General features: G+C 46.0%; 1 protein-coding gene across 2 annotated transcripts in view; it reads right to left on the bottom strand.

Moving 5' to 3' along the window:
- LOC126529208 (cytochrome P450 3A24-like) overlaps positions 1 to 23,605 on the bottom strand; it is a 54,078-nt gene that overhangs the window by 8,337 nt on the left and 22,136 nt on the right. For both annotated transcript variants that reach the window (XM_050176805.3, XM_072289845.1), the window contains 8 exons: positions 22,588 to 22,713; positions 19,630 to 19,879; positions 6,075 to 6,205; positions 4,530 to 4,638; positions 3,064 to 3,130; positions 2,897 to 3,005; positions 1,083 to 1,171; positions 158 to 298 (listed from right to left, as the gene is read on the bottom strand). In XM_050176805.3, the coding sequence (XP_050032762.1) occupies positions 158 to 298; positions 1,083 to 1,171; positions 2,897 to 3,005; positions 3,064 to 3,130; positions 4,530 to 4,638; positions 6,075 to 6,205; positions 19,630 to 19,879; positions 22,588 to 22,713 (1,022 nt within the window). The remainder of the gene's footprint in view (positions 1 to 157; positions 299 to 1,082; positions 1,172 to 2,896; positions 3,006 to 3,063; positions 3,131 to 4,529; positions 4,639 to 6,074; positions 6,206 to 19,629; positions 19,880 to 22,587; positions 22,714 to 23,605) is intronic.

Here is a 23,605-nt window from a genome sequence, read left to right as displayed (position 1 = left end):
GGCGTTCCATTGCATTGAGGTATTTAGATGGCGGGCCCATTGACAAATGAGGATTTCGTGATCGTAGGTTGGTGCCGCGTTGACGCTTCAAGCCGCAAAATCGTTGGCTGAACTATCAACGCGCTCTTGACCACCCACGTGTCGGCAGTGTGCTTACCTCTCTGGGTCGAATTCACCTGGTCGCTCCCACAGGTTCGGGTCGTGGTGAACCTGGTGGCTGCAGGCCATGACGCTCACGCCTTCCCGCAGAAGCACGTTTTCGTAGCGGTAATCAGAAGACGCACGTCTGGTTGTAAACCTGCGGTCAGTGATATTGTAGAGAGCCGGTCACGGTTTTCACGAATTGTTTGTTTTTCGATGACACAGCACACACCTTGTCGCTCCGTCTGACATACCATGTTATTTTGTTGATTGAATGACGGGGAAAAATGCCTCAAGCCAATACCTTGGATATGCGAGATGTTGCAGCGGATGACTGGATGAAAGACGATAACCTGCAGTTATCTACTTAACAGGTCAAAACCTAGCGTATCCCTAATGCTACTCTGTAGTTGATTCCGCAACATTCTCATTGAATCGCGGGAAGCTTAAATCAAAGAACAGTAGTCTTATTGACATGCTGGAGCGAAATTTCAGTTGTCCATGGCTCAACAAGCAATAAATGATAGTTACTAAACTAATCTTTTAACTCGATTAAAATGTCATTGCTTTTCTAGGAATGTATACTCTCCTAGGCCGGAGATATAGGCGAACAAGAAGTTCCCATTGCGATATATATGAAATGCTGTTCAAAGCTTTATGGGGAATAAAGGTCACTAGCCTCTTGGTGTTTGTCGGGAACCGAATCTGCAGCCGCGTGTTCAGTATACCGAACAGCGTAAGCGCTGCCACTTCAGTACGTCCAAACGCTAACGGCATGCCGTTGATATCTGACACCTCACAGAGTAGGGAAATAAACTACTTTTGCATGGAATTAGGAGAGGAGATAATCGTCTGGCATCTGGGGTATCGATAACATAATTAGCAATACGATATAGAGCTATTTTTTGTTGAAACATTGTGCGAAAGACACTCGTACTTACGCAATCACTGGAGCGTACATTCTCAACGTTTCCAGTATTGCCTGTGCAGTGTATTGTAGGTCGGAAATGGCGTCATAGGAGAACTCCCCCTAGGCGGCAATAAAGAGGAATAACGCATTCAATAAATACAATGAATGTAAATGTGTTTGCAAAAAAGAATGCTCTTTAAGTGAAAGGTAAAGTTTAAGAATTAATGCGTAGAAAGGAATTTTTTTTGAATGTACGAAAAATAAAAGTGAATTATTTTGTGCTTTTAAGGTCCCGAAGTGGCACACCTGTACCAGAGAGAGAGAGAGAGAAAGAGGTCAACTTTATTGAGAGAATAATCGAAGTTTTTGTGCGTGGCTTCCGAAAGGTTTATGGCTAATGGTCGGGGCCCCTTGTCCTGGGCCCCGCTGGCTCTTGCCATGTTCTCCGCTCTATGGATCAGTTTGAGCTGGTGGTCAACACCACAGTAGATGTCTCAGGATTATTTGGCCGGCACCTTTTGTTTGAAATGCTCCCCGATGCTCGGTCCAGGGCCGTTTATGAATTTTGTCAGCATCTGTGTGATGCCCTCGGAAAATGAAATCGAAAGAAAGCTTTACCTCGTGATGTGCAGGAGGATGTCCGTAGCCACTAAGCGGTCATGTCATGATGGCACGGCATGGCATGGCATGAAGACAAGAAAGTATAATGATCAGCTGTTTAACGAACTACAGCCTCCACCTAGAAGTGGTAAGTTATTAGCGGTGCTGCTGATCGCGTGATCATTACAACCAACGTAATGACCAGGTGGTTGCCGTGCCAGGTAATGAGCGTAGTTAGTTCGATCAAAGAACTTTTGGGCCCGATGGTGTCATGGTTCACGGACGGTTAATCACAGCGGCGTTGTATCTCGTGCTCCAAGAGTAACGCGGGTAAAATAAAATAATTAGGCACGACACAGCCCACATGAAATCTGTCATTTCGATGTTTTAAGGCGCAGTAGTATCTGGTGCTACATGAAGGCGGAAACCTCTCCTGTTACACGTCGACATTAAAGGAAAGACAGCTCTTCAATAGGAATTCATAGCAAAGACAGAAAATTCGCCTAAATAATACTTTTCAATATTATCCAGGCAATTAGAGCGCATTGATCATTCTGGTGGTGGAGGAGGACTGATGACCGAACACGGAATCATATAATCGTATATTTTAGTGGTATAGTCTATCCGTTTTGCTGACCTCCCTCGCTTAGTTTAGCTGGGACACTCCCAATGTTGTGATGGCAAAAGCGGTTTCGGAAATGTAGCAAACAACCAGCCCATCAAACAGTGTTAGTTGCAGCTACAGCACAACCTCACCAATTCGTCACGGACGATTTGTACTGCACAAGAAGTATGAGGCCCCTAGCCACACCAATTCACCTCTTGCCACTAAACAAATGTTGCGACGTTCACAGAAAGGATTCTTAATGGCCTACATTCGTTGGCGACCTGTCGCAGTAACTTAGTGGCTGTGGCACAGCACCGCTACTCGACGTCGCGGGTTCGATGTCAGCCGCGGTGGCCTCGTTTCGAAGGAGTCGAAATGAAAAATAAATAGTTAACGCCGATCCTACGTTGATTTATGGGCACGTTAAAGAGCCGCAGGGGGTTAAAAACTAATCCCGAGTCACCCACTACAGCGTGTCTCAATCTTGACGTGGTTTAAATCCTCACAATTGAAATTATATATATATATATATATATATATATATATATATTAAATTTTCATTTGTAGTGTCTCATGTCGCTGGTTTTTTTGAGTTCACAAATTTAGAAAAAGAAAAGGCGCAGACTTGGTTGACTCACGTGCTTCGCGAGGACGGCGTCAGTTTCGGCTCTGATCTTGTCCTGGACAGCCTGGAACTTGGCGACGCAAAACAGGCAGTGTGACAGCGTGACCCCCACGGTCTCGAATCTGTTCTTTAAAGCCCCTTTGTCAAACTCCCGTTTAATCTCTGATTAGAAAAACGCACCCGGCTTGAAGCATGTTGGCAGCATTCACAGCAATGTCTTTATCGGGCATTACAACTTTCTCCTTTCCTGAAAATTGACAAAGAAAAGAAAGGTCTTTCAAGTGATTGCTAACGGGGCATGGGCACTAATACAATGGTGTCAAGGCAGCCAGTCTAATTCGGTGCGAAAACTTTATGCGAGACCTGTCTACACTATAGCTTTATCATATATATATATATATATATATATATATATATATATATGCGTGTGTGTGTGTGTATAAACGAGAGGTGCCTAGCATATATCTCTTTCGTGCATGTGTAATAAACATTTCCGTAAACAATGTCCACCGCGAGTAAATCAGCAAAAAAATGGACGCAGCCAAATGCAGTTATGAAGACTACCACCATAACAGTCCAATAATTGTAAAGAATCAAATAGTTGCGAACTGCGGTGATACAGGCATACTAAAGAACACTGGAAGCATTCAGCATACAAGAACAGTGAACAAAAAGAGAACATGTAGCTTTGCTAAGATTAAAAAATCGAATGAGAATTTCAAAAAATCGTTTGTGGCTGAAAGCATAACTCCCTTCGTTGAGCTTGAATACTCAAAGAGATGGACATTAGACGTAGAATAAATCTATACCCATAATGAGCTAACCGACGAAGATTCACTAATTAAGTTGTTAATTAATTACTCTACCACCCATATGGTATTTGAGAATTGTAGCCGGTTATATTGCAAGGCACATCTACTAGGAAGAAATATTGAGTATAGCACGGGGGCTAGCGATATGTCCCATCAAACAAGCGGTAGAAATCTACTGTTGTTCCACTTACGTCCTTTAGCAAAACGATTCTGTTTATATAGTGACGGACAAAAGTCACTGGAACGTTCGTGCATTTCGCCCCGCACTCTGGGGAATAATATATCGAACTTGGTGTCACCCTGGAGTCCCACGAACGGGCATCGCACGCGTCCCATCTCCTCGCTGCACGAGTGGAGACCGAAGGAGAGCCACGGGTGTTCGTCGGTGCCCGAAAAGAAAGGACTTGGATTTACACTCTTTCACGCTTACTGGGCGTTCCGCTCTAACAAATATATTCATCACGGTGTAGTTTTCACGCAGCTACTCAAAAGGAAGGTTATAGCGTACGTGCCCATAGCGCTCGTGCCAGCAGCGAAAGGCAGAACGTTGGCGTGGCTCCGACAAAGTCCATCGAGCGGAGCAGGACAGCGGGACACTTGCCCTCGCCACTTTTATGTTTTGTTTGCAGTCAAACGCATTGCGCGTCTCTGGAGACCCTCTAACCCTTCGCGCCCGAGGAGACTGTGGGATTCGACACCGGGACAGCACGGCGACACCGACGGCGCAATTGCACCTCAAGTGTATACATACTCGCAATAAAAGCGGTCGTAGGAACGTAGAGCTCATGACGTGTGTGACCCCGCAAGCTTCAGATATGTGACGAGAAGGCGCACCTTTGTGTTGTTCCCATTCTTCCTTGGTCCAGTGGAATCCGCTCACGTCTGTCTGGGTTTTGTCGAATTCCATTCCCAGCATGCACTGGAGAAGGTCTGGCCGTGTTACCTTGAATTGATAAGCAGGATTTCACTACGTTGCGCGAACGCGGTTGGCGTGAACGGCCGAAACGAGATACTCCCTACGTCGTCAGCACTTTTCCTTAGGCCACATTCTTGGCATCCCAACTGCAAAATGAAACTAGAATCTCGCTCTTTCATTTCGTACAAAGCTATCGTTAAGAGAAAAGTTCAATTTTTTACGCCCTGATCGAAATGAGATCGAACTTCCTAATTGCTTCATAAGACAACTACTAAGGCAATTCGACATGCTCAGTTGAAAATATAGTTAAATGCAAATGACTGTTTTTATTGCTCATTTTTTGTCTACTCGTAACCACCAGAAACATTTTAAATTTAAACTACTCTTTTATTCAGTAATTGCCCACAAAATAGATACCGCAATGGTTTTAAGATGCAGTTTGAGCCTGTTGAAACTGGTTTACCCTTAATGAATTTTCGTCTAACGCATATTAGTTATGTGATTTAGCTGCTTTCACATATCAGTTACCTAACTTATATGTTTTAATTGAAATGTCGTGTAAATAACTTTAATGGTATTTGTGATATTTATTTAGGAGCTACGCACCCGATCCTTGATGCTTGAGTTAATTTCATTTTATTTATTGTTCCTGAACGACCGCGAGGTGATTACAAGAACGAGAAGTACGAGTCCGTGGCGTACCAACACTTCATAAACAAAATAAGGACGACAAAAAGCAAGATAGTAACACGTATATTCAATGGACACAGCGTGTTACACCAGAGTGCCACAAAATAATCTGAGCTTCACAGATGCGATAAATAACGCGATAAAGCGAGAAGTATTCCATATAAGAAGAACAGCACTCTTTAGGGAAAGGAAATGCGAAAAGAATGATCGAAAAACTTTAAGTAGTGAACTGCAGAAAGCATGACGTCATACATAAAGTAAAACGACCAAGTAAAGGTAGGTAAAACGACAGGCGACTGTTCAATCTAGATGACGTAGAAGTCTAGTTTATCACAATATGTTGTCTGGTCTCAATGTACAGCTATATGACCTGGTCATTTTTTTGGAATGTCATCTAGAGTCCCGAAATTTCTCAATTTTCATAAACAACGTAGACAACGACACTAAGAAAGTACCTAGTACCAGGTGCAATACTGTCACAACTTCATTGTTTCTGTTAAACACACAGTATTTAATTCAATTTCAATCTGCTTTGAACTAAGCAAGCTATCTCAACTTATCCTGTGTGCTCCAATAGTTGTTGTTAGCGGTAAAGCTGCCAAGAACTCTAGACCCCAACACTGATGCATACAATGTACGGCCTGACATCGTCTGTAGCCATTATGAATGGTCCAAATAAGCAACAATATTCACGATGAGTGGCATATATCCAGTGTCAAAATTATGGAGGCGCAGTTTAGCAGTCAGAAGAAGATTGCGTTCATTTCGCTTACCGTGGAGTCCTTTCTCCGCGTTTTGATGGTGGGTATGGAACAATCGGCCAGTGACTGGAACGCATCGTATCCGAACCATCGTTCCAGGGTCAGCATGAGAGGCACGCAGCCTTTCTCGTCCGAGAAAAACTCTGTTCGTAATTGCACAAAGCAGGAAAAGAAGAAAAAAACGTCACAGGGACGTTTCACTTTGTGAACGCGCATTACGCTCAAACGTATCGACGACGCGAACATGCACAGCGAGCACAGCGTTGTCGAAGCACAAACGCAAAGCGCCCGAATGCGGCGATTCTTTTAGAACGATAGCTCTACTACTGGGGGTACAGACCAAGAAAACGGCTGGTTACGTAAATACGACCTCCAAGCTCAGCCAAGGCCAACGGCTGCTGCGTACGCCGTGAGGGCGGCCATAACTTGAAAGCGATCTGCCATGTGGACAAAGTGCACCGAGTGCTGGTAGTTGCGCATGCGCTGTGACTTCGACCCTTCGATCGCGCTGAAGCGAGACGCAGTATTAAGGTCAGTTCGCTCGCTGCTGCTGCCGCGCCTAGCAGCGTCTGTGTGTTATATTGTGGCGCATTTGTAGATGCGGTACCTAGTTTCTCACTGCGCCAGTGCAGCGTCTGTGCCCTTTACCAAGAGAGAGAGAGACAAAAGGGAAGGAAAGACAGGGAGATTAGCCAGTTACCAAAGCGAGCAAAACAGCGCTATGGCTCGACAAACTTGGTTTAACCGCGCTGAACCACGACAATTTATGCCCACCTCCAGGCTCCTTCCTGCTCCGGCGCCGGCTGCCCTTGCGGCGACCCACATAATATCGCCGACTTGACACACCTGGCCCCTATACGCTTGCGCGTATAAAGAACTACACGGTGGAAAGTCTTTTTTAACAAAGAGCTGGAGATCTAGAAAGTTCCTTACGCAGGTCACTTCGGTGTAAAGATGGCGCACCGTAGCGCGCACTACGCAGAAAGCGAAACATGCTCTCCGAAAGAAAAAAAAATATCCTTAGCATGATTTCAAGCGAGACTCGGGAAATAACTCTAATATTTCTTCCGCATAATTAGTTTGGCAGAATGTGAGACTGCGGACAACGTCGTGGCAACGAGGTTCCTAACATTCACGGCGGCCGAACCCGGAAGTGACCCAAAGGTACAGCTCCATAGCCTCGATTGCCTGTCGCGTCAAAACTATTAGTTAGCCTTCGAGATCGTTACCACTGCTGCCTTCATCGACCTCCATGTAGTCCTTGATGTCCTCGGCGATGTCGCCCGTCGTCAATTCACAGTTGCTCAAACCGTCGGTCGAAAGGCGGACAGGGGGAAGTGCACCACAGCTATGGTGGTGCGCGGACCGTCCCGCATGGAGGAGCTTCCTATGTGCGACAACTACGCGACGCTTGTTGTAAAGCAACAAATTAGTCTTTGAGGTCGTCTGTATTCCTTTTCTGCGCAGTCATACTCGTTATAGCGGTCTTCACTAAACACGGCGTTCGTAATACACGTGGCAGATAGGAATTTGCCAAGGAGATGCGCAATCTTTCGTTATATTGTCAGTTCGCTGTGCGGGAGTTCCAGTGGATGTCTTAATCAGTGATGAAAGGACCGTGGCACGTCGGAAACGTCGGCAAAGATTGCAGCGCCTTCACCAAAGTGGTCCCGTGTGCCAAGAATAAAGTGAAACAGAGCGACCGCGCGCACGCAGAAGGTTCAATTGGCGCACAACATCATGCGCGGATTTTAGCGCGAACGCGTTTTATGGCGGGCGCCACAGAAGATTGGTGGAGGAGGGAGGAGGAGGACAAAACTTTATTCTTGTCCTGTACAAGGTGTTGCCACCTGCCTGGCTAGTCTCATGTAGGGACCGGGAGGTCAAGCCTCCTAGCCCTATCATGGGCGTACTGGACAGCCAGGACTTGAGGGATGTGATCTGGAGATCTGATCATTCCTAAAAACCGATTCCGGGAAATGGCCAGGGCCGAGCGACCCACACTCCCAGAGCAGATGTTCAAGCGTGCATATCTCCTTATTGCATGCTTTGCATATAATATTCATGTCTGCAATGTCATACCATTCCTTTATTTGTGCAGGTGAATAATAAGACTCTGTCTGTAATTGCCTAAGTGTTCGCTGTACCTGCGACACGCAAGGATCATCACGCAAGTTTTCTGGCGTCCTTACGAGACGTTGCCTTTGCCGTTTTGTAAGGCGCTGGCTTGGGACGTAAACGAGACGCAGTATTCCGCTGTCGGCATGTCGTTCAGCTCCGGTATGGGAGTAAGCCGCAAAGAAGTGTCGCCTGAGGACGCTAGTCGATGCAGAGGAAGCACCGGAATAGCGTCCACGTCGACGGTGAAGCTTATCTCCTAGTGACATGGCAACCGACATCTCCATTTCACGTAACGTTTTAATAAGGACAAGTTTTGAAAAATTATTGCGGTAAAACGCTTACTGGAGGGCGCCGCACAACTTTCATTGTAGAAGCAAAACTTGTCATGGGGTTTCGTAAGGGGCCTTTGCTATAGAAGCTTTACCTCGAGAACAATTGCGATTTGCCCATTGAAATGCGCGTGAAACGAAGTTGTGAATTCATGAGACAGCCGCTGGACCAATTTGAATGAAGTTGGTTGAAATTGAGAAAAATGGTAAATTGTAGTGAATCGAAAGCAGCATTTTCGTTTTTTTGTTTCAGTAATAAAATATTTTAAAAATATTCTTGAAAAGTGATACTTCAGAAAGTTTACACGCTAAGTCAACAAATCAGTAACTCTACAGCAAGAACAGATCGGAAGATTCTCCTAACTGCTACTCTTAAATCATCTAAGGCGAGTACACTGGATGTAGGAATTTAGAGCTTAAGTGACATTGTTATCATCTTCAGGAGGGCTTCGCACAAGTTCATCAAATATGAATACCGAAATTAAAAAAAAAATATAATGCTTGCTACAGCTACTCGGTTCGAACTTTTTTGTACAAATGCATCAAATACAATTCAAGGAATAAGCTAAAATGCACTGATTGTACGTAGTGAATCTTTTGCTTAGGCCGCATATATTTTAAATAAAGATTACTAAAAACAGGAAAATTAAAAAAGAAATTATCTCGCTAAAGCTCTGTAACTCAGCAGCGAAAAATGCTTTTGTAGTTTTGTAAGGTGCGTGTAATAATACATCCAAAGCTGACAAAAGGGGTGCAACGCAAACTGCCCGGAAAATATGCCAACAATATGCGAGCATGTGCCTTGCAATACCTCTGTAAACGTTGTAACGAACTTACGTAAGCAGTAAGTTCTTCCATCCAATCTACTAGCCTTAGATGCTCTAAAGGATGCCGCTTACAGAACTGAAATGTCTGTTTTTGGCGCAGAGTTACGGATTTGCAAACGTGGCATTTTTTTCTAACTTTTTGAATTTTTTTGGTATTGTTTGTGAAAATATCTGAAGTCTTAAATCAAAATTCTCCTCCCTGCAGTCACTAGAACTTCGCGTAACTTCTGAAATGCAAGAATATTGCTTCAAGTTGGTCCACTGGTTGTCCAACGAAAAGATTTCTGCGTTTTAAATGCATTTACAGAGGCGGCATAGGAGCTGGGTACGATCAAAGGATTCGTCATAAGAGGAAGCTTTAGCTTGGGTGCCCGAATCTAAATACATGCAAAAGGAAAATTCCTTTTTCTCGGTAACCACCGCAGCAATTTGGACGAGGTTTGTTGAATTTGAAGGAAAAACTTAAAATCTAGTGACCGTTTGAGCCGAATTTTTTATTTAAGTGTTCAATTTCTTATTAAAAATGGGCAAAAATAAGACCATTTTCAGAAAACGAGACTATCAAGCTCACAACTCTAACTCGGGAATTAAACAATGATATCACAGTTATGTTAATCGCACCTAATAGTACATCTAAAGCGGACAAAATTGATATGTTACGCATGAATCTCAAAATATAGAGTAATATCGAAATACAGCTTTCGCAGAACCCTTGTACACAACGTAATGAATTCATGCAATAAATAAATTGAGATATTGAATTTGTCCGCTTTGAATGATCTAATGGATGCCGTTTACAGAACCACGATATCTGTTCTTGATGCAGAGCTATTAATTTGTAAACTTAATGCTTCCATTTCTTTTCCAACTTTCGAATTTTTGTAACATTTTTAACATATTTCAGGCATTAAATAGAAATTTTGCTTCCAAAAGTCACTAGAATTTACCTTTCTCTCTCAGATGCAAGAAATTTCACAAAAATCGGTGCGGGCGTTATATTAGAAAAGGGGTGTATAATTTTTTATGCAATTTATTATGCATTTGAGTAGGCCGCGTCAGAATTCGGACCAAACTATAGGGTTCTCTGAATGCTTATATCTATGCTAAACGACTGAACTTCCTTAAGAAACGGCGATTGGCTTGGACGTGGGGTTGGAGCCAAACTATTGCCCACAATCCTAGTAAGGGTCATCCTAAATAGCTACCCCACATGCCCTGGATAACCTGTCAAACTAGTCCTGAATGTCTTGATTGCCGCAGTGGGTTGCCATAACAAACGGATGCAGTGATGCATGTTTCGTACCTCCTTTGCATCCCTTATGTGAACGGCAAGATATATTTGGTAAATATACAGCGGAAGCTATGGCATGGAAGCTCTTGATGAGTACCGAGAGCAGGTGAGAATTCAAGTACGAGAACGACGTAAAAAAAATGGCCGACCCTTCACCTACCACAAAATGCGGGTAAGTGAAGGTTGGCCTATGTGCACCTGACCTACGTCATGGTTGTGTAACCCACAGGTAACAATGCCGGATTGCTTCGGTCTCCTGCTCCCGCAGCTTGGGATCTTCTCGTTGCTGTCGGATTGCCTGGGTTTGGGCGGTCCTAAAGGCGCCTTTATAGTCCGGCCATAGATAAAGAAATTCATGAGCGGACACCACCGAAGAGCACAGCGGCCGAATTGACTGTAGCGCTGCAAGCCGACCGCATTAATAGCTGAGCCACACTTTCGGTTTGTTCTGGGTGCGCGCGTTTTGAACGCTAGATGGAACGCGTTACGCCGGGTGCATTGATCGGTGCGGCGTTTTAGAGAGCAGCTTTTTGGCGCTCATTCGCGCGTTTCGCGTCGCCGTCAGACTCACTGTTGTGCCTCGCCGTTACCAGCTTCGTAGCCGGGGCCAGCGCGCTGTTCCAGCTGCGCGCACTCAAGGCGCCATCTCTCGTGCACGGCGCGAGCCTTGCTTTCCCCTTGTCCTCCAAAGCCGGGTGATGTGTTCTCGCCTATCCTCTCGCCCTCTTCCTTCGCGCAGGGCCGTTGCGCCGACTCTCGCCGCTACCGTCCACTCCACCCTCGCCGTCCCTGCTCCCGCTGTCGCGGCATTGCCGCGGTGCCGGCGGCGGGTTCTCCTTGCCGCCTCGCGCATGATCCACGGCTCTCCGCTCCTCCTCCCCCGAGAGACAGCCGTGTCTCTCACTTCCCCGTTTGCGGGGCAGACGGGGAAGTTCTCGCCTCTGGTAGTGCTTGCACCTGGCTGTCCTTCTCCCACCTCCACTCTATCTCTATACTTCCCGTTACCTGGCCCAGGGCCGTTACGGTTATTCGAAAGACAGTTATAGCATTTCGTCCCCTTACTTCTACTTCCCACCGCAAACTTGTGCGGCCACATTGAGGCCTGTCTCTGAGTGAATGAGTGTGTGACCTCTACTCAATACCCCTGTTCTCCACCAGTTCGCTCATCCCACCTCACAAGAAACATTGAATAATTATTGCTAATCTCTCCCCCTCTCCGCGGCAGTGACCCACTATAATATGGCGCGATGGCGCGTCGCCGGAGCGCCGGATTGATAGCGGCGGATCGCGGTGTGTGCTGCCCAATTCGAAACGCAGAACCATCTCCGTTCGACACTGCGTGTCCTGTATGCGGTTGCCTGTTGTTGAAGTAAGGCAGCAGCTGCGCTCAAGGATCGCATTACTAAGAAGCCTAATCGTCGGCCAATTTTTTGTTAGTCCTCTTGCTCAACCGCGTCCGGTCTTGGCGCGGAATCGTTTTATTGAGTAAAAAGGATTGCGAACCATCTTTACAAGCCTCCGTCTAATGTGGGGCATGTGCAATTTTATAAAGAAGACGCAAGACGTCTTGTGAAACGAGGAAATGTTTATTTTGCTGTATATAAATGCTCGTTTCGGACTTTTTGTGCATTTATCGAACGGTGTGGCACCAAGTAAGCTGTAGTTTTCCCACGAACCTCTACCGGTCGTCAGCTGAGAAAAGTAAATGACAAGCATGTGTCGTTTCGGAATTAACACTTTATAGGAATAATGCGTGTAGAGGCGAAATGTGCGAAAGTGGTGAATGGGCAGCATTACAAACAAAAGCAGTTCACTTTTACATACATGGCGTAGAAGATACCCGACTCATTCCATCACAATACCGTAAGTTTCACGAAAAAAATCGATTTTCAAGCATTCCGTCATTCTCGGGCCCTATTTCCTGCCCTTTAAAAGCACAAATACACGGGCGACTGCGAGTTTCCAAAAGAACAGGACTTCAACCGACCCGATCGTACGCTACGTATAAACAGAGGTGGCCGCAACACAGGTTCTCAACCAGACGATGCTGGACGCTCACACAATTCCTTCTACTTGCACTCAAGAAAATTGCGGGGGCGCAGAACCCGCTTTTAGCCGTTCAGAAGACAGAATTTTCGAGTAACAAGTTCCTGGTTTTTGAGCTCTTCGGCGTTATCTCTTGTGCGTTCTGCAGGCGCTAGCAACACACTCCCGTATTATCACTATTGGCAATCTCTCGTCGCGTTTTCAGGAAGCGTGTGTACCCAAAGAAGGTATATGTTTTGCGGAGCCATAAATATCTTCCCAAGCTTGTCCCACTAAAATTCAGTATACGCCATACTAACACTGTCACTACGGACGAGCTGCTTTTCACTGCCTCATGACAGGCGCGGCAAGTGTGCTTCAAAATTATTCCCAAATGTAACAAATTACAATAATGCTCGGGGTCAGCGCAAGCGCCACGACCTTGTTCCAGTAAAGTTGACTACACGAGAAAAAACTGCGTCGCACGTCCGATCTGCTTTTCTCTATCTGCGTCATAACGCCAGGCGCCGCGAACGTGCCTCAAAGCATCCCAAAAGGTAACGAAATTAATTACAATAATTCTCGGGGTCAGAGAAAGCGTTGTGAACTTGCCCCAGTAAGGTTCTGTACACGCGAGACTAACTGCGTCACACGGCCGAACGGCTTTTCGCTAAGTGCCCATTCACACCGAAAGCGGCGCGTCTAAGCGGCCAAGCGGATTTTCAACGCGGCGAGGCGGTGAGCGCGTACGCCTGTTCAGACCGGACAAGCTTGCCTGGCGTCCCGCGTCGCACGGAAGGCGGGGCATCTCGCAATTTCTTTAGCAATGTCAGGGACGTGCCGCCATCTCGCGGCACTTTCTGTTTGTACGCGCACTTTCGATATTTTTTTCGTCGTGGGTTGGCGCGCTCCCGTCCGCTATCTACTTCTGCAAAATGATGAGCTCAGACGAAGAAGACGAGATCGTTGGCATTTTACTCGCCCCTTGCGTAGCGCTGTTACAAATATTGAAAAGCGACAACACAAGACAAGGGCCAAAAAAAAGTATAAAGCGACGACACGGTGCCGTGTCGTCGTTTTATACCTTCTTTGGTCCTTGTCTTGTGTTGCGCTCTAACAAACCTTACTATGAATCCCAACCAACTGGCCCAACTTGCCTTTTTTACGCTTTTCAAGAACATAAGCGAAAAGCCCAGAGAAATGCATTTGTTTACATTCGTTCACCAGCGCTTCCTCAGCGTCGGGCTCTGATTGGCTGCGGCCAAAGCGGCCAACTTGTCCGCGCGGAAAAAATCGGTCCGGGCGCGATCCGGCCAAGCGGCCGCGTATTTTCCGCAAAGCGGAAAATCCGCGGCCGCTTGGCCGGATCCGCTTGGCCGCTTGTCCGCTCCGCCTTCGGTGTGAACGTGCCTTAACTGCGTCACAATGCCAGGCGCGGCAAGCGCGCCCAACAACTGCCGAAATTTGTTCCAAAGCGAACCGTTACCAAATACGGCCCAAGGTGTGCCACAGGGAAAGCGCGTACTGCTACACATGCAAAGAGACGCCGCGAACATGCACAGTGAGCACGGCGACTCCGAAGGAAGGAAGGAAGGAAAACTTTATTTGGTCCTTCAAGTAGTGATAATGAATCACTAAGCGGGTCGCTCCCACGTCGGGACCGGAAGGCCAAGCCTCACGGCCACATCGTGAGCCTGCTGGACAGCCCAGAATTGTTCATCCAGGTCCGGGCTGCGAAGTGCAGCCTCCTGCCTGGACGCATCCTTGATCGCCGAGTCTTCAATTCTTTCGCAAGACCAGAGCATGTGTTCGAGCGAGGCTAAAGCACCACAATCTTGGCAATAAGGCTCTGTATACGTCTCTGGATGAAACATGTTCAGTCTCCGTGGGCAAGGATATGTACAAGTCTGTAGTAAGCGTAATGTAAGTGCCTGAGCCCTGTTTAGTTTAGGATGCGGCAAACTGTAAACCCTGCGATTAAGAAAGTAATACTTCGTGATTTCATTGTATGTGGAAGGGGAGTCTCTATTCTCGGGGAGCCCCGCGACGTCGAAGAACAAAGGAAAAAGACATGGACGCAATTCGCTTCTCCACCTCGAGATGCCTTCTTCCTCCCGCACTGGATTCCCTGGCGGCGAGACGCATAATATCGCCGATTTCATAGACGCGGCTTCAAAGCTTGCTCATAAACACACAGAATATGCACAAGAACTGTGTGACTGTGCTCTTGCATGTTTGCGCCAGAGCGGCTGGGTGTAAGTTGTTAGTTGATTGATTTGCTTAATGAAAGTATGGAAATTGTCAGGTACTAAATGAGATTTGCCAGTTTTAGGCAATCCAGCGCATGGTGCTTGTAGCATTGCGATGGTTGGTTCTGGCACAGAGTGACGGAGCAGGAAACTTCGTGCTATAAATCTTTCTTATTGAAATTTGCCAATTCTCGACAAATGGGAAAAATGATTTCGAGTCCAGCTTTTGCATTTCGAAGCGGATACTTACAAATTTACCTTTTCCCCCTAAAAAATAAAGAAACGTCGGTTGAAGAAAACCAATATGCCCCATACCTATAATTTCACATTGCTACAAGGCTACAGAATCCTGTAAGGTGAAGTCCGGTCGTTGTAGAGATGACTACCATAAGCATGTCCACTGTCATTCACATCGCTAGTTGTCTATCGTTTCCGCGTGAAGAAATTCCAGTATAGAGCATCGACAATGTTAAAGTGAAGCCTTTTTTGCCTCTTCCTTCGACTTTCCAACTGCTGCTGCTGCTGCAGCTGCTCTCTGGCACAACGCGTCGGGGGTAGGGGGGGAGGGGTTCAGAGCGCGTATATACGTGGGAGAAGCGTGGCAGAGAAGAAACGCGAGAAACTCGTTTCGACCACACCGCGTCGAATGTGCACAGTGTCCGCTGGAGCTTCATGGGTGTCGCCACATTATGCCCTTTGACAACTGTAATCATCAGTGACTGTCCGCAAGCTCTTACCTTTCTACTAATGCACAAGTCTAGAGGGAAGCTAGATAATCTGGAAGAGAGCAGGGTAAGAGGAGGTAGAGAATTGGTTGAATCGACGCCCTTCAATATCCGCTCGCAGTTCCCATAGATCTACAAGGGGGGGGGGGGGGGGTTACGGGAAAGGTGACGTAAGAAATCAAGGAAACGCTACACGATAGATACGAACATCGTCTTCGCCGCACAATGCACCATCGCATGTCCGTATAAGATTCTGTATGAAAACTTGCATGTTCCCGTACAAAGCTCTCTCTCTCTCTCTCTCTATATTTATATATATATATATATATATATATATATATATATGTGTGTGTGTGTGTGTGTGTGTGTGTGTGTGTGTGTGTGTGTGTGTGTGTGTGTGTGTGTGTGTGTGTGTGGGATTGTCTACCACGTAGGTCTTCATTCCAAGGTCAAATCGATTTTGTGGTTGTCGGATGAGAGCAAGTTTATTAGTTACTGCCGGCCATTCATTAATAAAGTTTCTTCTCTCTCTTAGTGCAGTTGAGTAGGGGAATCGACCTGCAAGAACAATATGTGGAAACGCAACTTACCAAAACAATCTTAACGCCTGCCACAAATATGGAGCGAAAAAAGTCGCTAGGTCTAAAAAGGAAATGCAAGAATGCGTTACTTTATCTAAGCTAATTGTTTTCTGTTTATTGCTTGATTTTATCTTTCAGAGGGTTTAGTTTTCCTTACTTGTGTATCGATTGCCATGTAACATTTTTGTACTGATTGCACTAACAGCGGCACCTGCGGCTAGGCGTTTTACACTCAATCCCATGACGGTATTCGCGTTTTGTGCTGGCTATATTTATAGCAAACACTCTCCTTCGTCATTTTTGAATATCCAATGTTCTCTGTACTGCATGTCGACTAAAAAGAAATGCAGAGGTTTTGGTTCAGTCAGATATTGGGTTACATGGTTCTGCACGGTTAACATTAATAGCTTGTGTATTATTTTTTACGCTACGTTACACTTCTATTATTCTTGTGTTTATATTTTACTGCCTCACACTGGAAGTTTTGACAGATGATGTTTTGCTCCATATTTATGTCGTGTGGCTTAAGTGGCCGCTCCCCTATGTAATACTACCTTCAGACAGGCACCAAGCATCATTCTCAAAAACTATCGTCAAGTACAACGACAAACTTCCCTCGGGCTTCACCGCTGCATCTAAACCATCGATGCCCCCTTGGTGCCTTGTCAGCCCCACAGTCCATCTCAGCGTACCAGGAATCGGGGAAAAGTCTGAGCTGTCGTCGCCTGTGCTGAAACAACTGTCTCTGCTTCTTCTGCACGAGAGGTACGCAGACAGTGCACATATATATACTGACGGTTCCACAAACATCCAGTGTTCGTCCGGTGCTGTAGTCGTCCCTGAAAGAGGTATTACCATCAGCTTTAGGACTGACCACCCAACGACATCTACATCTGCGGAACTAGCTGGTCTTCGAGCTGCACTTTGTTTTGTCAATCGGGAACCACCTCGACAATGGTCAATTTTCAGCGACTCAAAGGCAGCCCTACAATCTGTACTATCAGCTCTGCGTCGCGGGCCATTCGAACAGCTCGTATTCGATATTAGATGCCTACTCCATACATCACATGAGAAAGGACATCACGTGACGTTTCAATGGTTGCCAAGTCACTGCGGCGTCATCGGAAATGAAGACGCCTATAAAGCCGCTCGGACAGCTCTTGAAGACACACAGGAAGAGGCCATACCACTTTCACGGTCCGACGCAGCCAGCAGACTTCAAGTGCTTGCACGGGAGATCACGCTTTCTCTATGGTGCACACCAAGCAGCCAGACCAACCGCAGCAATCATCAACATGACCTGCCCTCCTTGATGCATCTGTGTATGCCAACTGGACTCCGCCGAAGTGAGGCCACCCTGCTTTATCGCTTATGGCTAGGGGTGGCCTTCACGAAATCTTACTCGTTTCGCATTGGAATGGCCGACAACGCTCTCTGCAATGCCTGTCTTTGCGAGGAGACGCTGGAACACATTCTGTGCGACTGTCCTGAATATAATGTTCAGAGACAGTCCATGGCGTCCGTTCTAGCGCACCTTGACAATAGACCATTGTCAGTTGCAACCATTTTCACATATCGCCGACTGAAGACATCGCAGCTGAGGGCGACGAAGGGACTACTTCGGTTTGTGAAGGATACGGGCTTGGACAAGCGGCTGTGACAGTGATGTCACGTACCGCACAAGAGTGACAGACTGTAACCAACGATGTGTGTGCCGTGTTATGTGCCCTCTATCTCTTCTCCCCATCTTTCATCCCCCCCATCCCGCTCCCATGTGTAGGGTAGCAAACCGGTTAGGCTAAACTGGTTAACCTCCCTGCCTTCCTTCTCCACTTTTTCCTTCCTTCCTTCCTTCCCCTATGTAATGCCGCACATATTCGAGGATAAAATAAAGTTAATTATTCAAAATGTAACAGCGCGAATTTGGACGTGGTGGAACTGCAGAACAGACTAGCACAAGAGCTATGCAAAAAAAAAAAAAAAAAGTTGAGGCGTGCAGACAGGACACAAGAGTAGAGAAGTGGAAAACACGTTCGTGTCGGCGTTCGTGTTGTCCACTTATCTACTCTTGTGTTCTATCTGAACGCCTCACCTTTTTTTTTTGCATAATGAATCCTTACCAACTAGCTCAGCTTTCTGTCGTTATTAGTACAAGAGGTTGCCCTCGTCTGTCCTTCAGCTTGTTCTAGTTCAACGCCGCCCTGTTGCATTTTAATTGTTTCTTTTTTTCCCCTCCGGATGAGTATAGATAGCTAACAAGTTTCAAGCTTTTCCTCAATCTTTAATTCAATGTATCTTCGCACTAAAAATTGAAAAAAGAAATATCCAACAAAGCCACAAAAATGGGGCGTCACATAAGCATATAGTTGTCCTTATCAACACCCGTCAACTTCGACATATGATATCTCATATAAATATATATTTGTAGCAAATCACATAAATGAACCGCATATTCCCGTATATAATAAGGGGCAACACCTATATGATTATATCAATGCATGGGGACGACATTGAGAAACCTGTGGAGGAGGAAGGAGGAAAGAGAAAAGTAGAAGGCAGGGAGGTTAACCAGAATAACGTCCGGTTGGCTACCCTACACCGGGGGAATGGGAAAGGGGAAAACAACGATCACAGGGAGAGAGGGGAGGGAAGGAAAGAAGGAAATCGCGGCGAGTTCGCTGACGCGTGTGGTCTTACAGAAATCGCGTTAATAGTCACAGATGGTCGCACAAACCCGTCGCCCTTAAGAAACACAAAAGCGCCTTCACCGCTTTATGGGCCGGCGGGCGATGGGGGCGGTGCTTTAGCAGCACCTGCACAGAAAGCGGCCGATTGTCCAGTTTTTGGAAAGCTTTGGCAAGTTCTTGTCTCTCTGAGGCATATCTTGGACAGTGGCACAGCAGGTGGTCGATGTTTTCTTCGGTGCCACAGACCTCGCAAGCTGCACTGTCAGAAACCTGTGTATTCCTATATATTATATGGGGAACACACCCAGCATAATATATGGGAATATGCAGGTTTCTTTAGGTGATGCCTTCCCCTACGTGGTATTTGGAAACAAGGATTTTGCTATGGGACCCCCCATATGTTTGTATTTTATCATTGGATACGTTTCTTAGGAAGGGGTGTTCTCGAAAAGGTGTTAATTCATCCTCAACTGCTATCGACATCTATATCTTTAAAACTTGTAGGTGCATGTTGGAATCAGCTAGCGCAAGACAGGGGTAATTGGAGATCACCGGGAGAGGTCTTCGTTCAGCCAATGGGCACTACAATAGGCTGATGATAATGATGATGATGATGATGATGACAATGATCGTGGTGGTGGAGGTGGCGGTGGTGGTGGTGGTGATGAAATTATAGACTGGTGATGGTGATGTTGACTTAACTGGACACATGGGTCACGTGAACTAACTTACGCGCCGCTGTGTGGAAGAGGGTGGCCAGTGTTCCCGGAAGTACTGACGTGGCGTGGACAAACAGCGGGTTGCTGGGGTTTTTTTGGACGTCAAGACGCATACCGAACGTGGTCCTGGCGACCAGGTCGAACGCCAGGGTGTTCAGGTAAGGTCGTACGTCAATCTGCCCACCAGACGGGCCTTCGCGAAAGCTTCGCTCTTCGAGGATCTCCAAGAAGCTGTCCACAGCTTCGACCATGTCTGGAACAAACTGGTCAAGTCCCAATCGTTTACGGCACACTTCTCAAAATTAGTCAATGAGTAATTGAGTTTAAGTTCACTGTTAGCAATACGACACTTAATACGCACTTATGTAGGTACCTTTATAGACCCAATTGCACTGTTAGATGGTCCCGATTTCTTGACACTTACAGCGTGTAAATAGCATTCACTAGCAGTTGTAGCATCAAAAAGGAACTCTGATTATTACACGAAATACTAGAAACAACTAACATTTTGGAGACGAGATTATGAACAATTTTTACAGAACAAAAAGAACATTTGTACAAAAAATTCTTTATTATTATCTATTACACAAAGAAATTCGATTAAGCAGTCGTACTGGGCCAGAACAGAAAAAGGAGACGAGCCCTCGTGCTTAAGTGGAGACGTGGGACAGGAGTTTGACACCTCATTATGCAATTTTTACTTGTATCGACATCCCACGAGTTCTTTTCTAAGGATCATGTGCGAGTTTGCTCACATGATATATTTAGCAGCTCTCTATGAGTCTGCACCGTCAACCGATTGTCATGTCTCCCTATATCAGACACACCTCACTATATCGGCATAGCCAAAGTTTCAATCTGTGCATTACGGCAAATTCAACGTCTTTTGAATGAAGCTATACCCGTCACCTAGCTACTAGACGCCGTATTTTCCCCATATGCTTGTTCCACAAAGTTGACTAAACTAAAAAGTTGCAGTCTCGCAAGAAAGCCGAAGCACTGATTACGATAGCAAGTTGTCAGGCAGTTGGAAGCAGTAAGGCTAGTACATTTATCAGCTCTAGAAGCTGCTGTCAATATTCACTCACTGATTCAATCAACAAGCGCGGTGTCAGGCGCGCAAAGGCAAACATAAAAACATGTGACTCCATCACCGCGGACACGTGCTGTCGGAACGATGGCGTGTTAGGGCACGCGTGGCCGCGCTCAGTGTCGTCATGCGCTGCCACAGCTGCGAACGGGGTAACCGTAAAGACGCTCGGTACCCTGTAGCCCTACCCCCTTCCTTGCGCACGCAAAATGTCGGCGCGTATCCTCCATACCATACTCCATCAATTGTGCACGCGAAACAACGTCACCGCACCTAGCCACCATTCTAATCGGCTCACCCTCGCATGCTTTCCATCCCACCTAAAGCATACGGCGCGCCACCGCGCACCTACACACTTGGGCTTTTTTACAGAACATCACGGCGACACCGACGGCGACGATAAAGGCGGGAATTCACCTGGAGTGCCCGCTATCATCAATCATATAAATATCAATCAGTCCGCTGTCATCAATCAATCATCATGATTATTGCTATAATCGTGATTTGAGGATGGCTCTTTTTAAGCCTCCAAGACACTTGTCATCGCGCAGTGACCGTCGCATGAAAGTTTCCTTTATGCAAGAGCAATCTCTACTCTCAATATCCTATTAAAAAAAAAAAAAAGCTGGAACTGCAGTCGCCTTCCCGCATCCATCGCTTTACCACTCGTCTTGAAATGTTGAACACTGGTGTCCGTGGCCATAAGTTTTTCATTGGATTTGTTTATTTTTACTGTAACCACTAATCTCGGCAATGCCTCTAGGGCACTTAGAATAAAGAAACGAAGAAGAGAAATGTATGAAGTGAGCCGAACAATTGCAGCCCCGTTTAATAATATATCTGGGATAGGTCTCAAGATGAATTAGCAACACCAGAAAGGGAATTTTACGTTTTTTACGCTAGTGGCTTTAACGTGACCCACTTAATTGTGTGTACCGCAAGATCGAAGTTATTACACAAAATTTTTCGGCTTTTTAGTGAATGTAATACGGCAGGAGAGTAGTGGTATCAAAATTCTGAATGCCATGGGAATTACTGTTTTGTTGTAGCTTCAAAACATGGCTTCACCTGGACACAACCAATGTCAAAATTATTTCTTCGTTATTTGACATTAGCTAATCTTCAAGCTCTTGTGCCGAGGCTAGACACATCTCAGAGTGTCCGTTGAGAATAGCGACATTGAAAGCTATCAGAAGAAAGGGACGATTGATATTCAAATAAATTCAATTGCATTAAAAAAATCAAATACAAGGCGCTTGCTATTGAGCAACCCATATTAAGGGAACACAAACGAGGAACACTAAGTTTACACTGATAAAGTGTTCTTCAAAAAGACTAAAAGAAAATGATTGGTGAAAAGTAAGGCGTTTGTTTTTCAATTTGGCGTCGAAACCACAGCTAAACGTCACTGTGTCGTCATGGACTTGACAGTATCTTTCTTATTTTAGTTTTTCATCATTGGGCCGTATTGGCTCAGTGAGGGTTCCTCAACCTAGGCGCGCTCGATATTTCGCTACTTTGAACGCAATGAAACAAATTCCCTCCCCGCCCCCCCAAAGATACCTAAGTAGGCAGTTGCGCCGTCAAAAATCCATGACGTCATGGCAAGACGGTGCGGAAACGTCAACAAGGCGTCGCGACCCGTCCTTACATTTAGCGCCCTTTCTCGCTTACCAAGCCTCCTCTCCACTTGAGAGCGGCGTCTTTTATGTTGTGAAAGGTTATCTACTAATACATAAGAAATATAATTTCATCATAAGTGTCCCTTTAATGTCATTCGTAGCAATCGTGAGGCCATAAGAACGAGAAATGTTGAAGGCGGCTTATAACTGCCGCTAACGGACGACAACTGCGCACTGATAGAAGAGAAAACGTGCCTACCACTCGCAGCTTGTTTGCCGTGAATGCCGAAGAAATGCACCGCCGTATGGGTTTCCACCTGTCCACACCCGCAGCGCTGATTGAGTTGCGAAACGCCGGGTTGGCGCTCACGTGTCTCCACACAGTCTGCGAGGAATACATAGGACAAACATGACAAGTGAAGAAGCGTATCGAAGGTTGCCGCGAGCATTCGAACTGTTAGGCACGCCTAGCATCGCAGCACGCGTATTTGAACGTGCACCTAGCTTTCGTATTCTTGTTTCGTCGGACGGTGATGTACTTCGTAACGTAAGCTTCGCACTTCTAATTTCGTAAAGCGTCGAGAACACATCAAGAACTTAAAAAAATCGACACTTTTGCGTTGAAGAGGGCTTTTCTATGCTCGAGGATTGCTTGTGAACTGCGCAGTTGTGAACTATCACCAAGTACACGTTCCAATGATATAAACTAAGCAGCTAAACTCCTTGAGTCAGTTATTGTTTGTTTGTACTACATTTGCTCGAAATTTGAAGGTTCAGTGATTACTGTAACCCCTATGAATTTCTTGCTCCGTGTAAATTTAAGAGAGCTTCCTTACATTGGCTATGAAATGAGAAGCAGTCGTTCAAAAAATATATCGGAGCAAAATATTAGGCGGTGCGAAATGTGACGCATACATAGCTGTAGTTTTCTGGTAAGGTGCAAAAGCGGAAATGGCAGCCACTGCCACGTGTATAAAAGCCCCGTGTACAAATCTTCAGTCCCCTTGCAGGCGTGTAGTTCAATGCGCAAGAGTACTTGACATGAAGAACGGGGGACTGGCTGAAGTGACAAAACCGTCGCGTCTGATTCCTGGCAGCTACCTTGCGACAATGTCACATCGAGGCTTTTGTGACAGTGCAACTTGCGCTTACAAAGCGTTCGTGGAGTGCACGAGCCAGAACTGTAACGAGTGTTTGTCGACAATGGCATAGCAGTACAGATACTCGATTCTGGTGCCTTACGCTAACTGTGCCGGCAAGAAAGCCAGCGCACGCCA

Source organism: Dermacentor andersoni, chromosome 8, assembly GCF_023375885.2.
Source record: "Dermacentor andersoni chromosome 8, qqDerAnde1_hic_scaffold, whole genome shotgun sequence".
In the NCBI taxonomy this organism is placed as follows: domain Eukaryota; kingdom Metazoa; phylum Arthropoda; class Arachnida; order Ixodida; family Ixodidae; genus Dermacentor; species Dermacentor andersoni.
The sequence above is the reverse complement of the archived record's forward strand: the minus strand, read 5'-3'. Positions and strand labels throughout refer to the sequence as shown.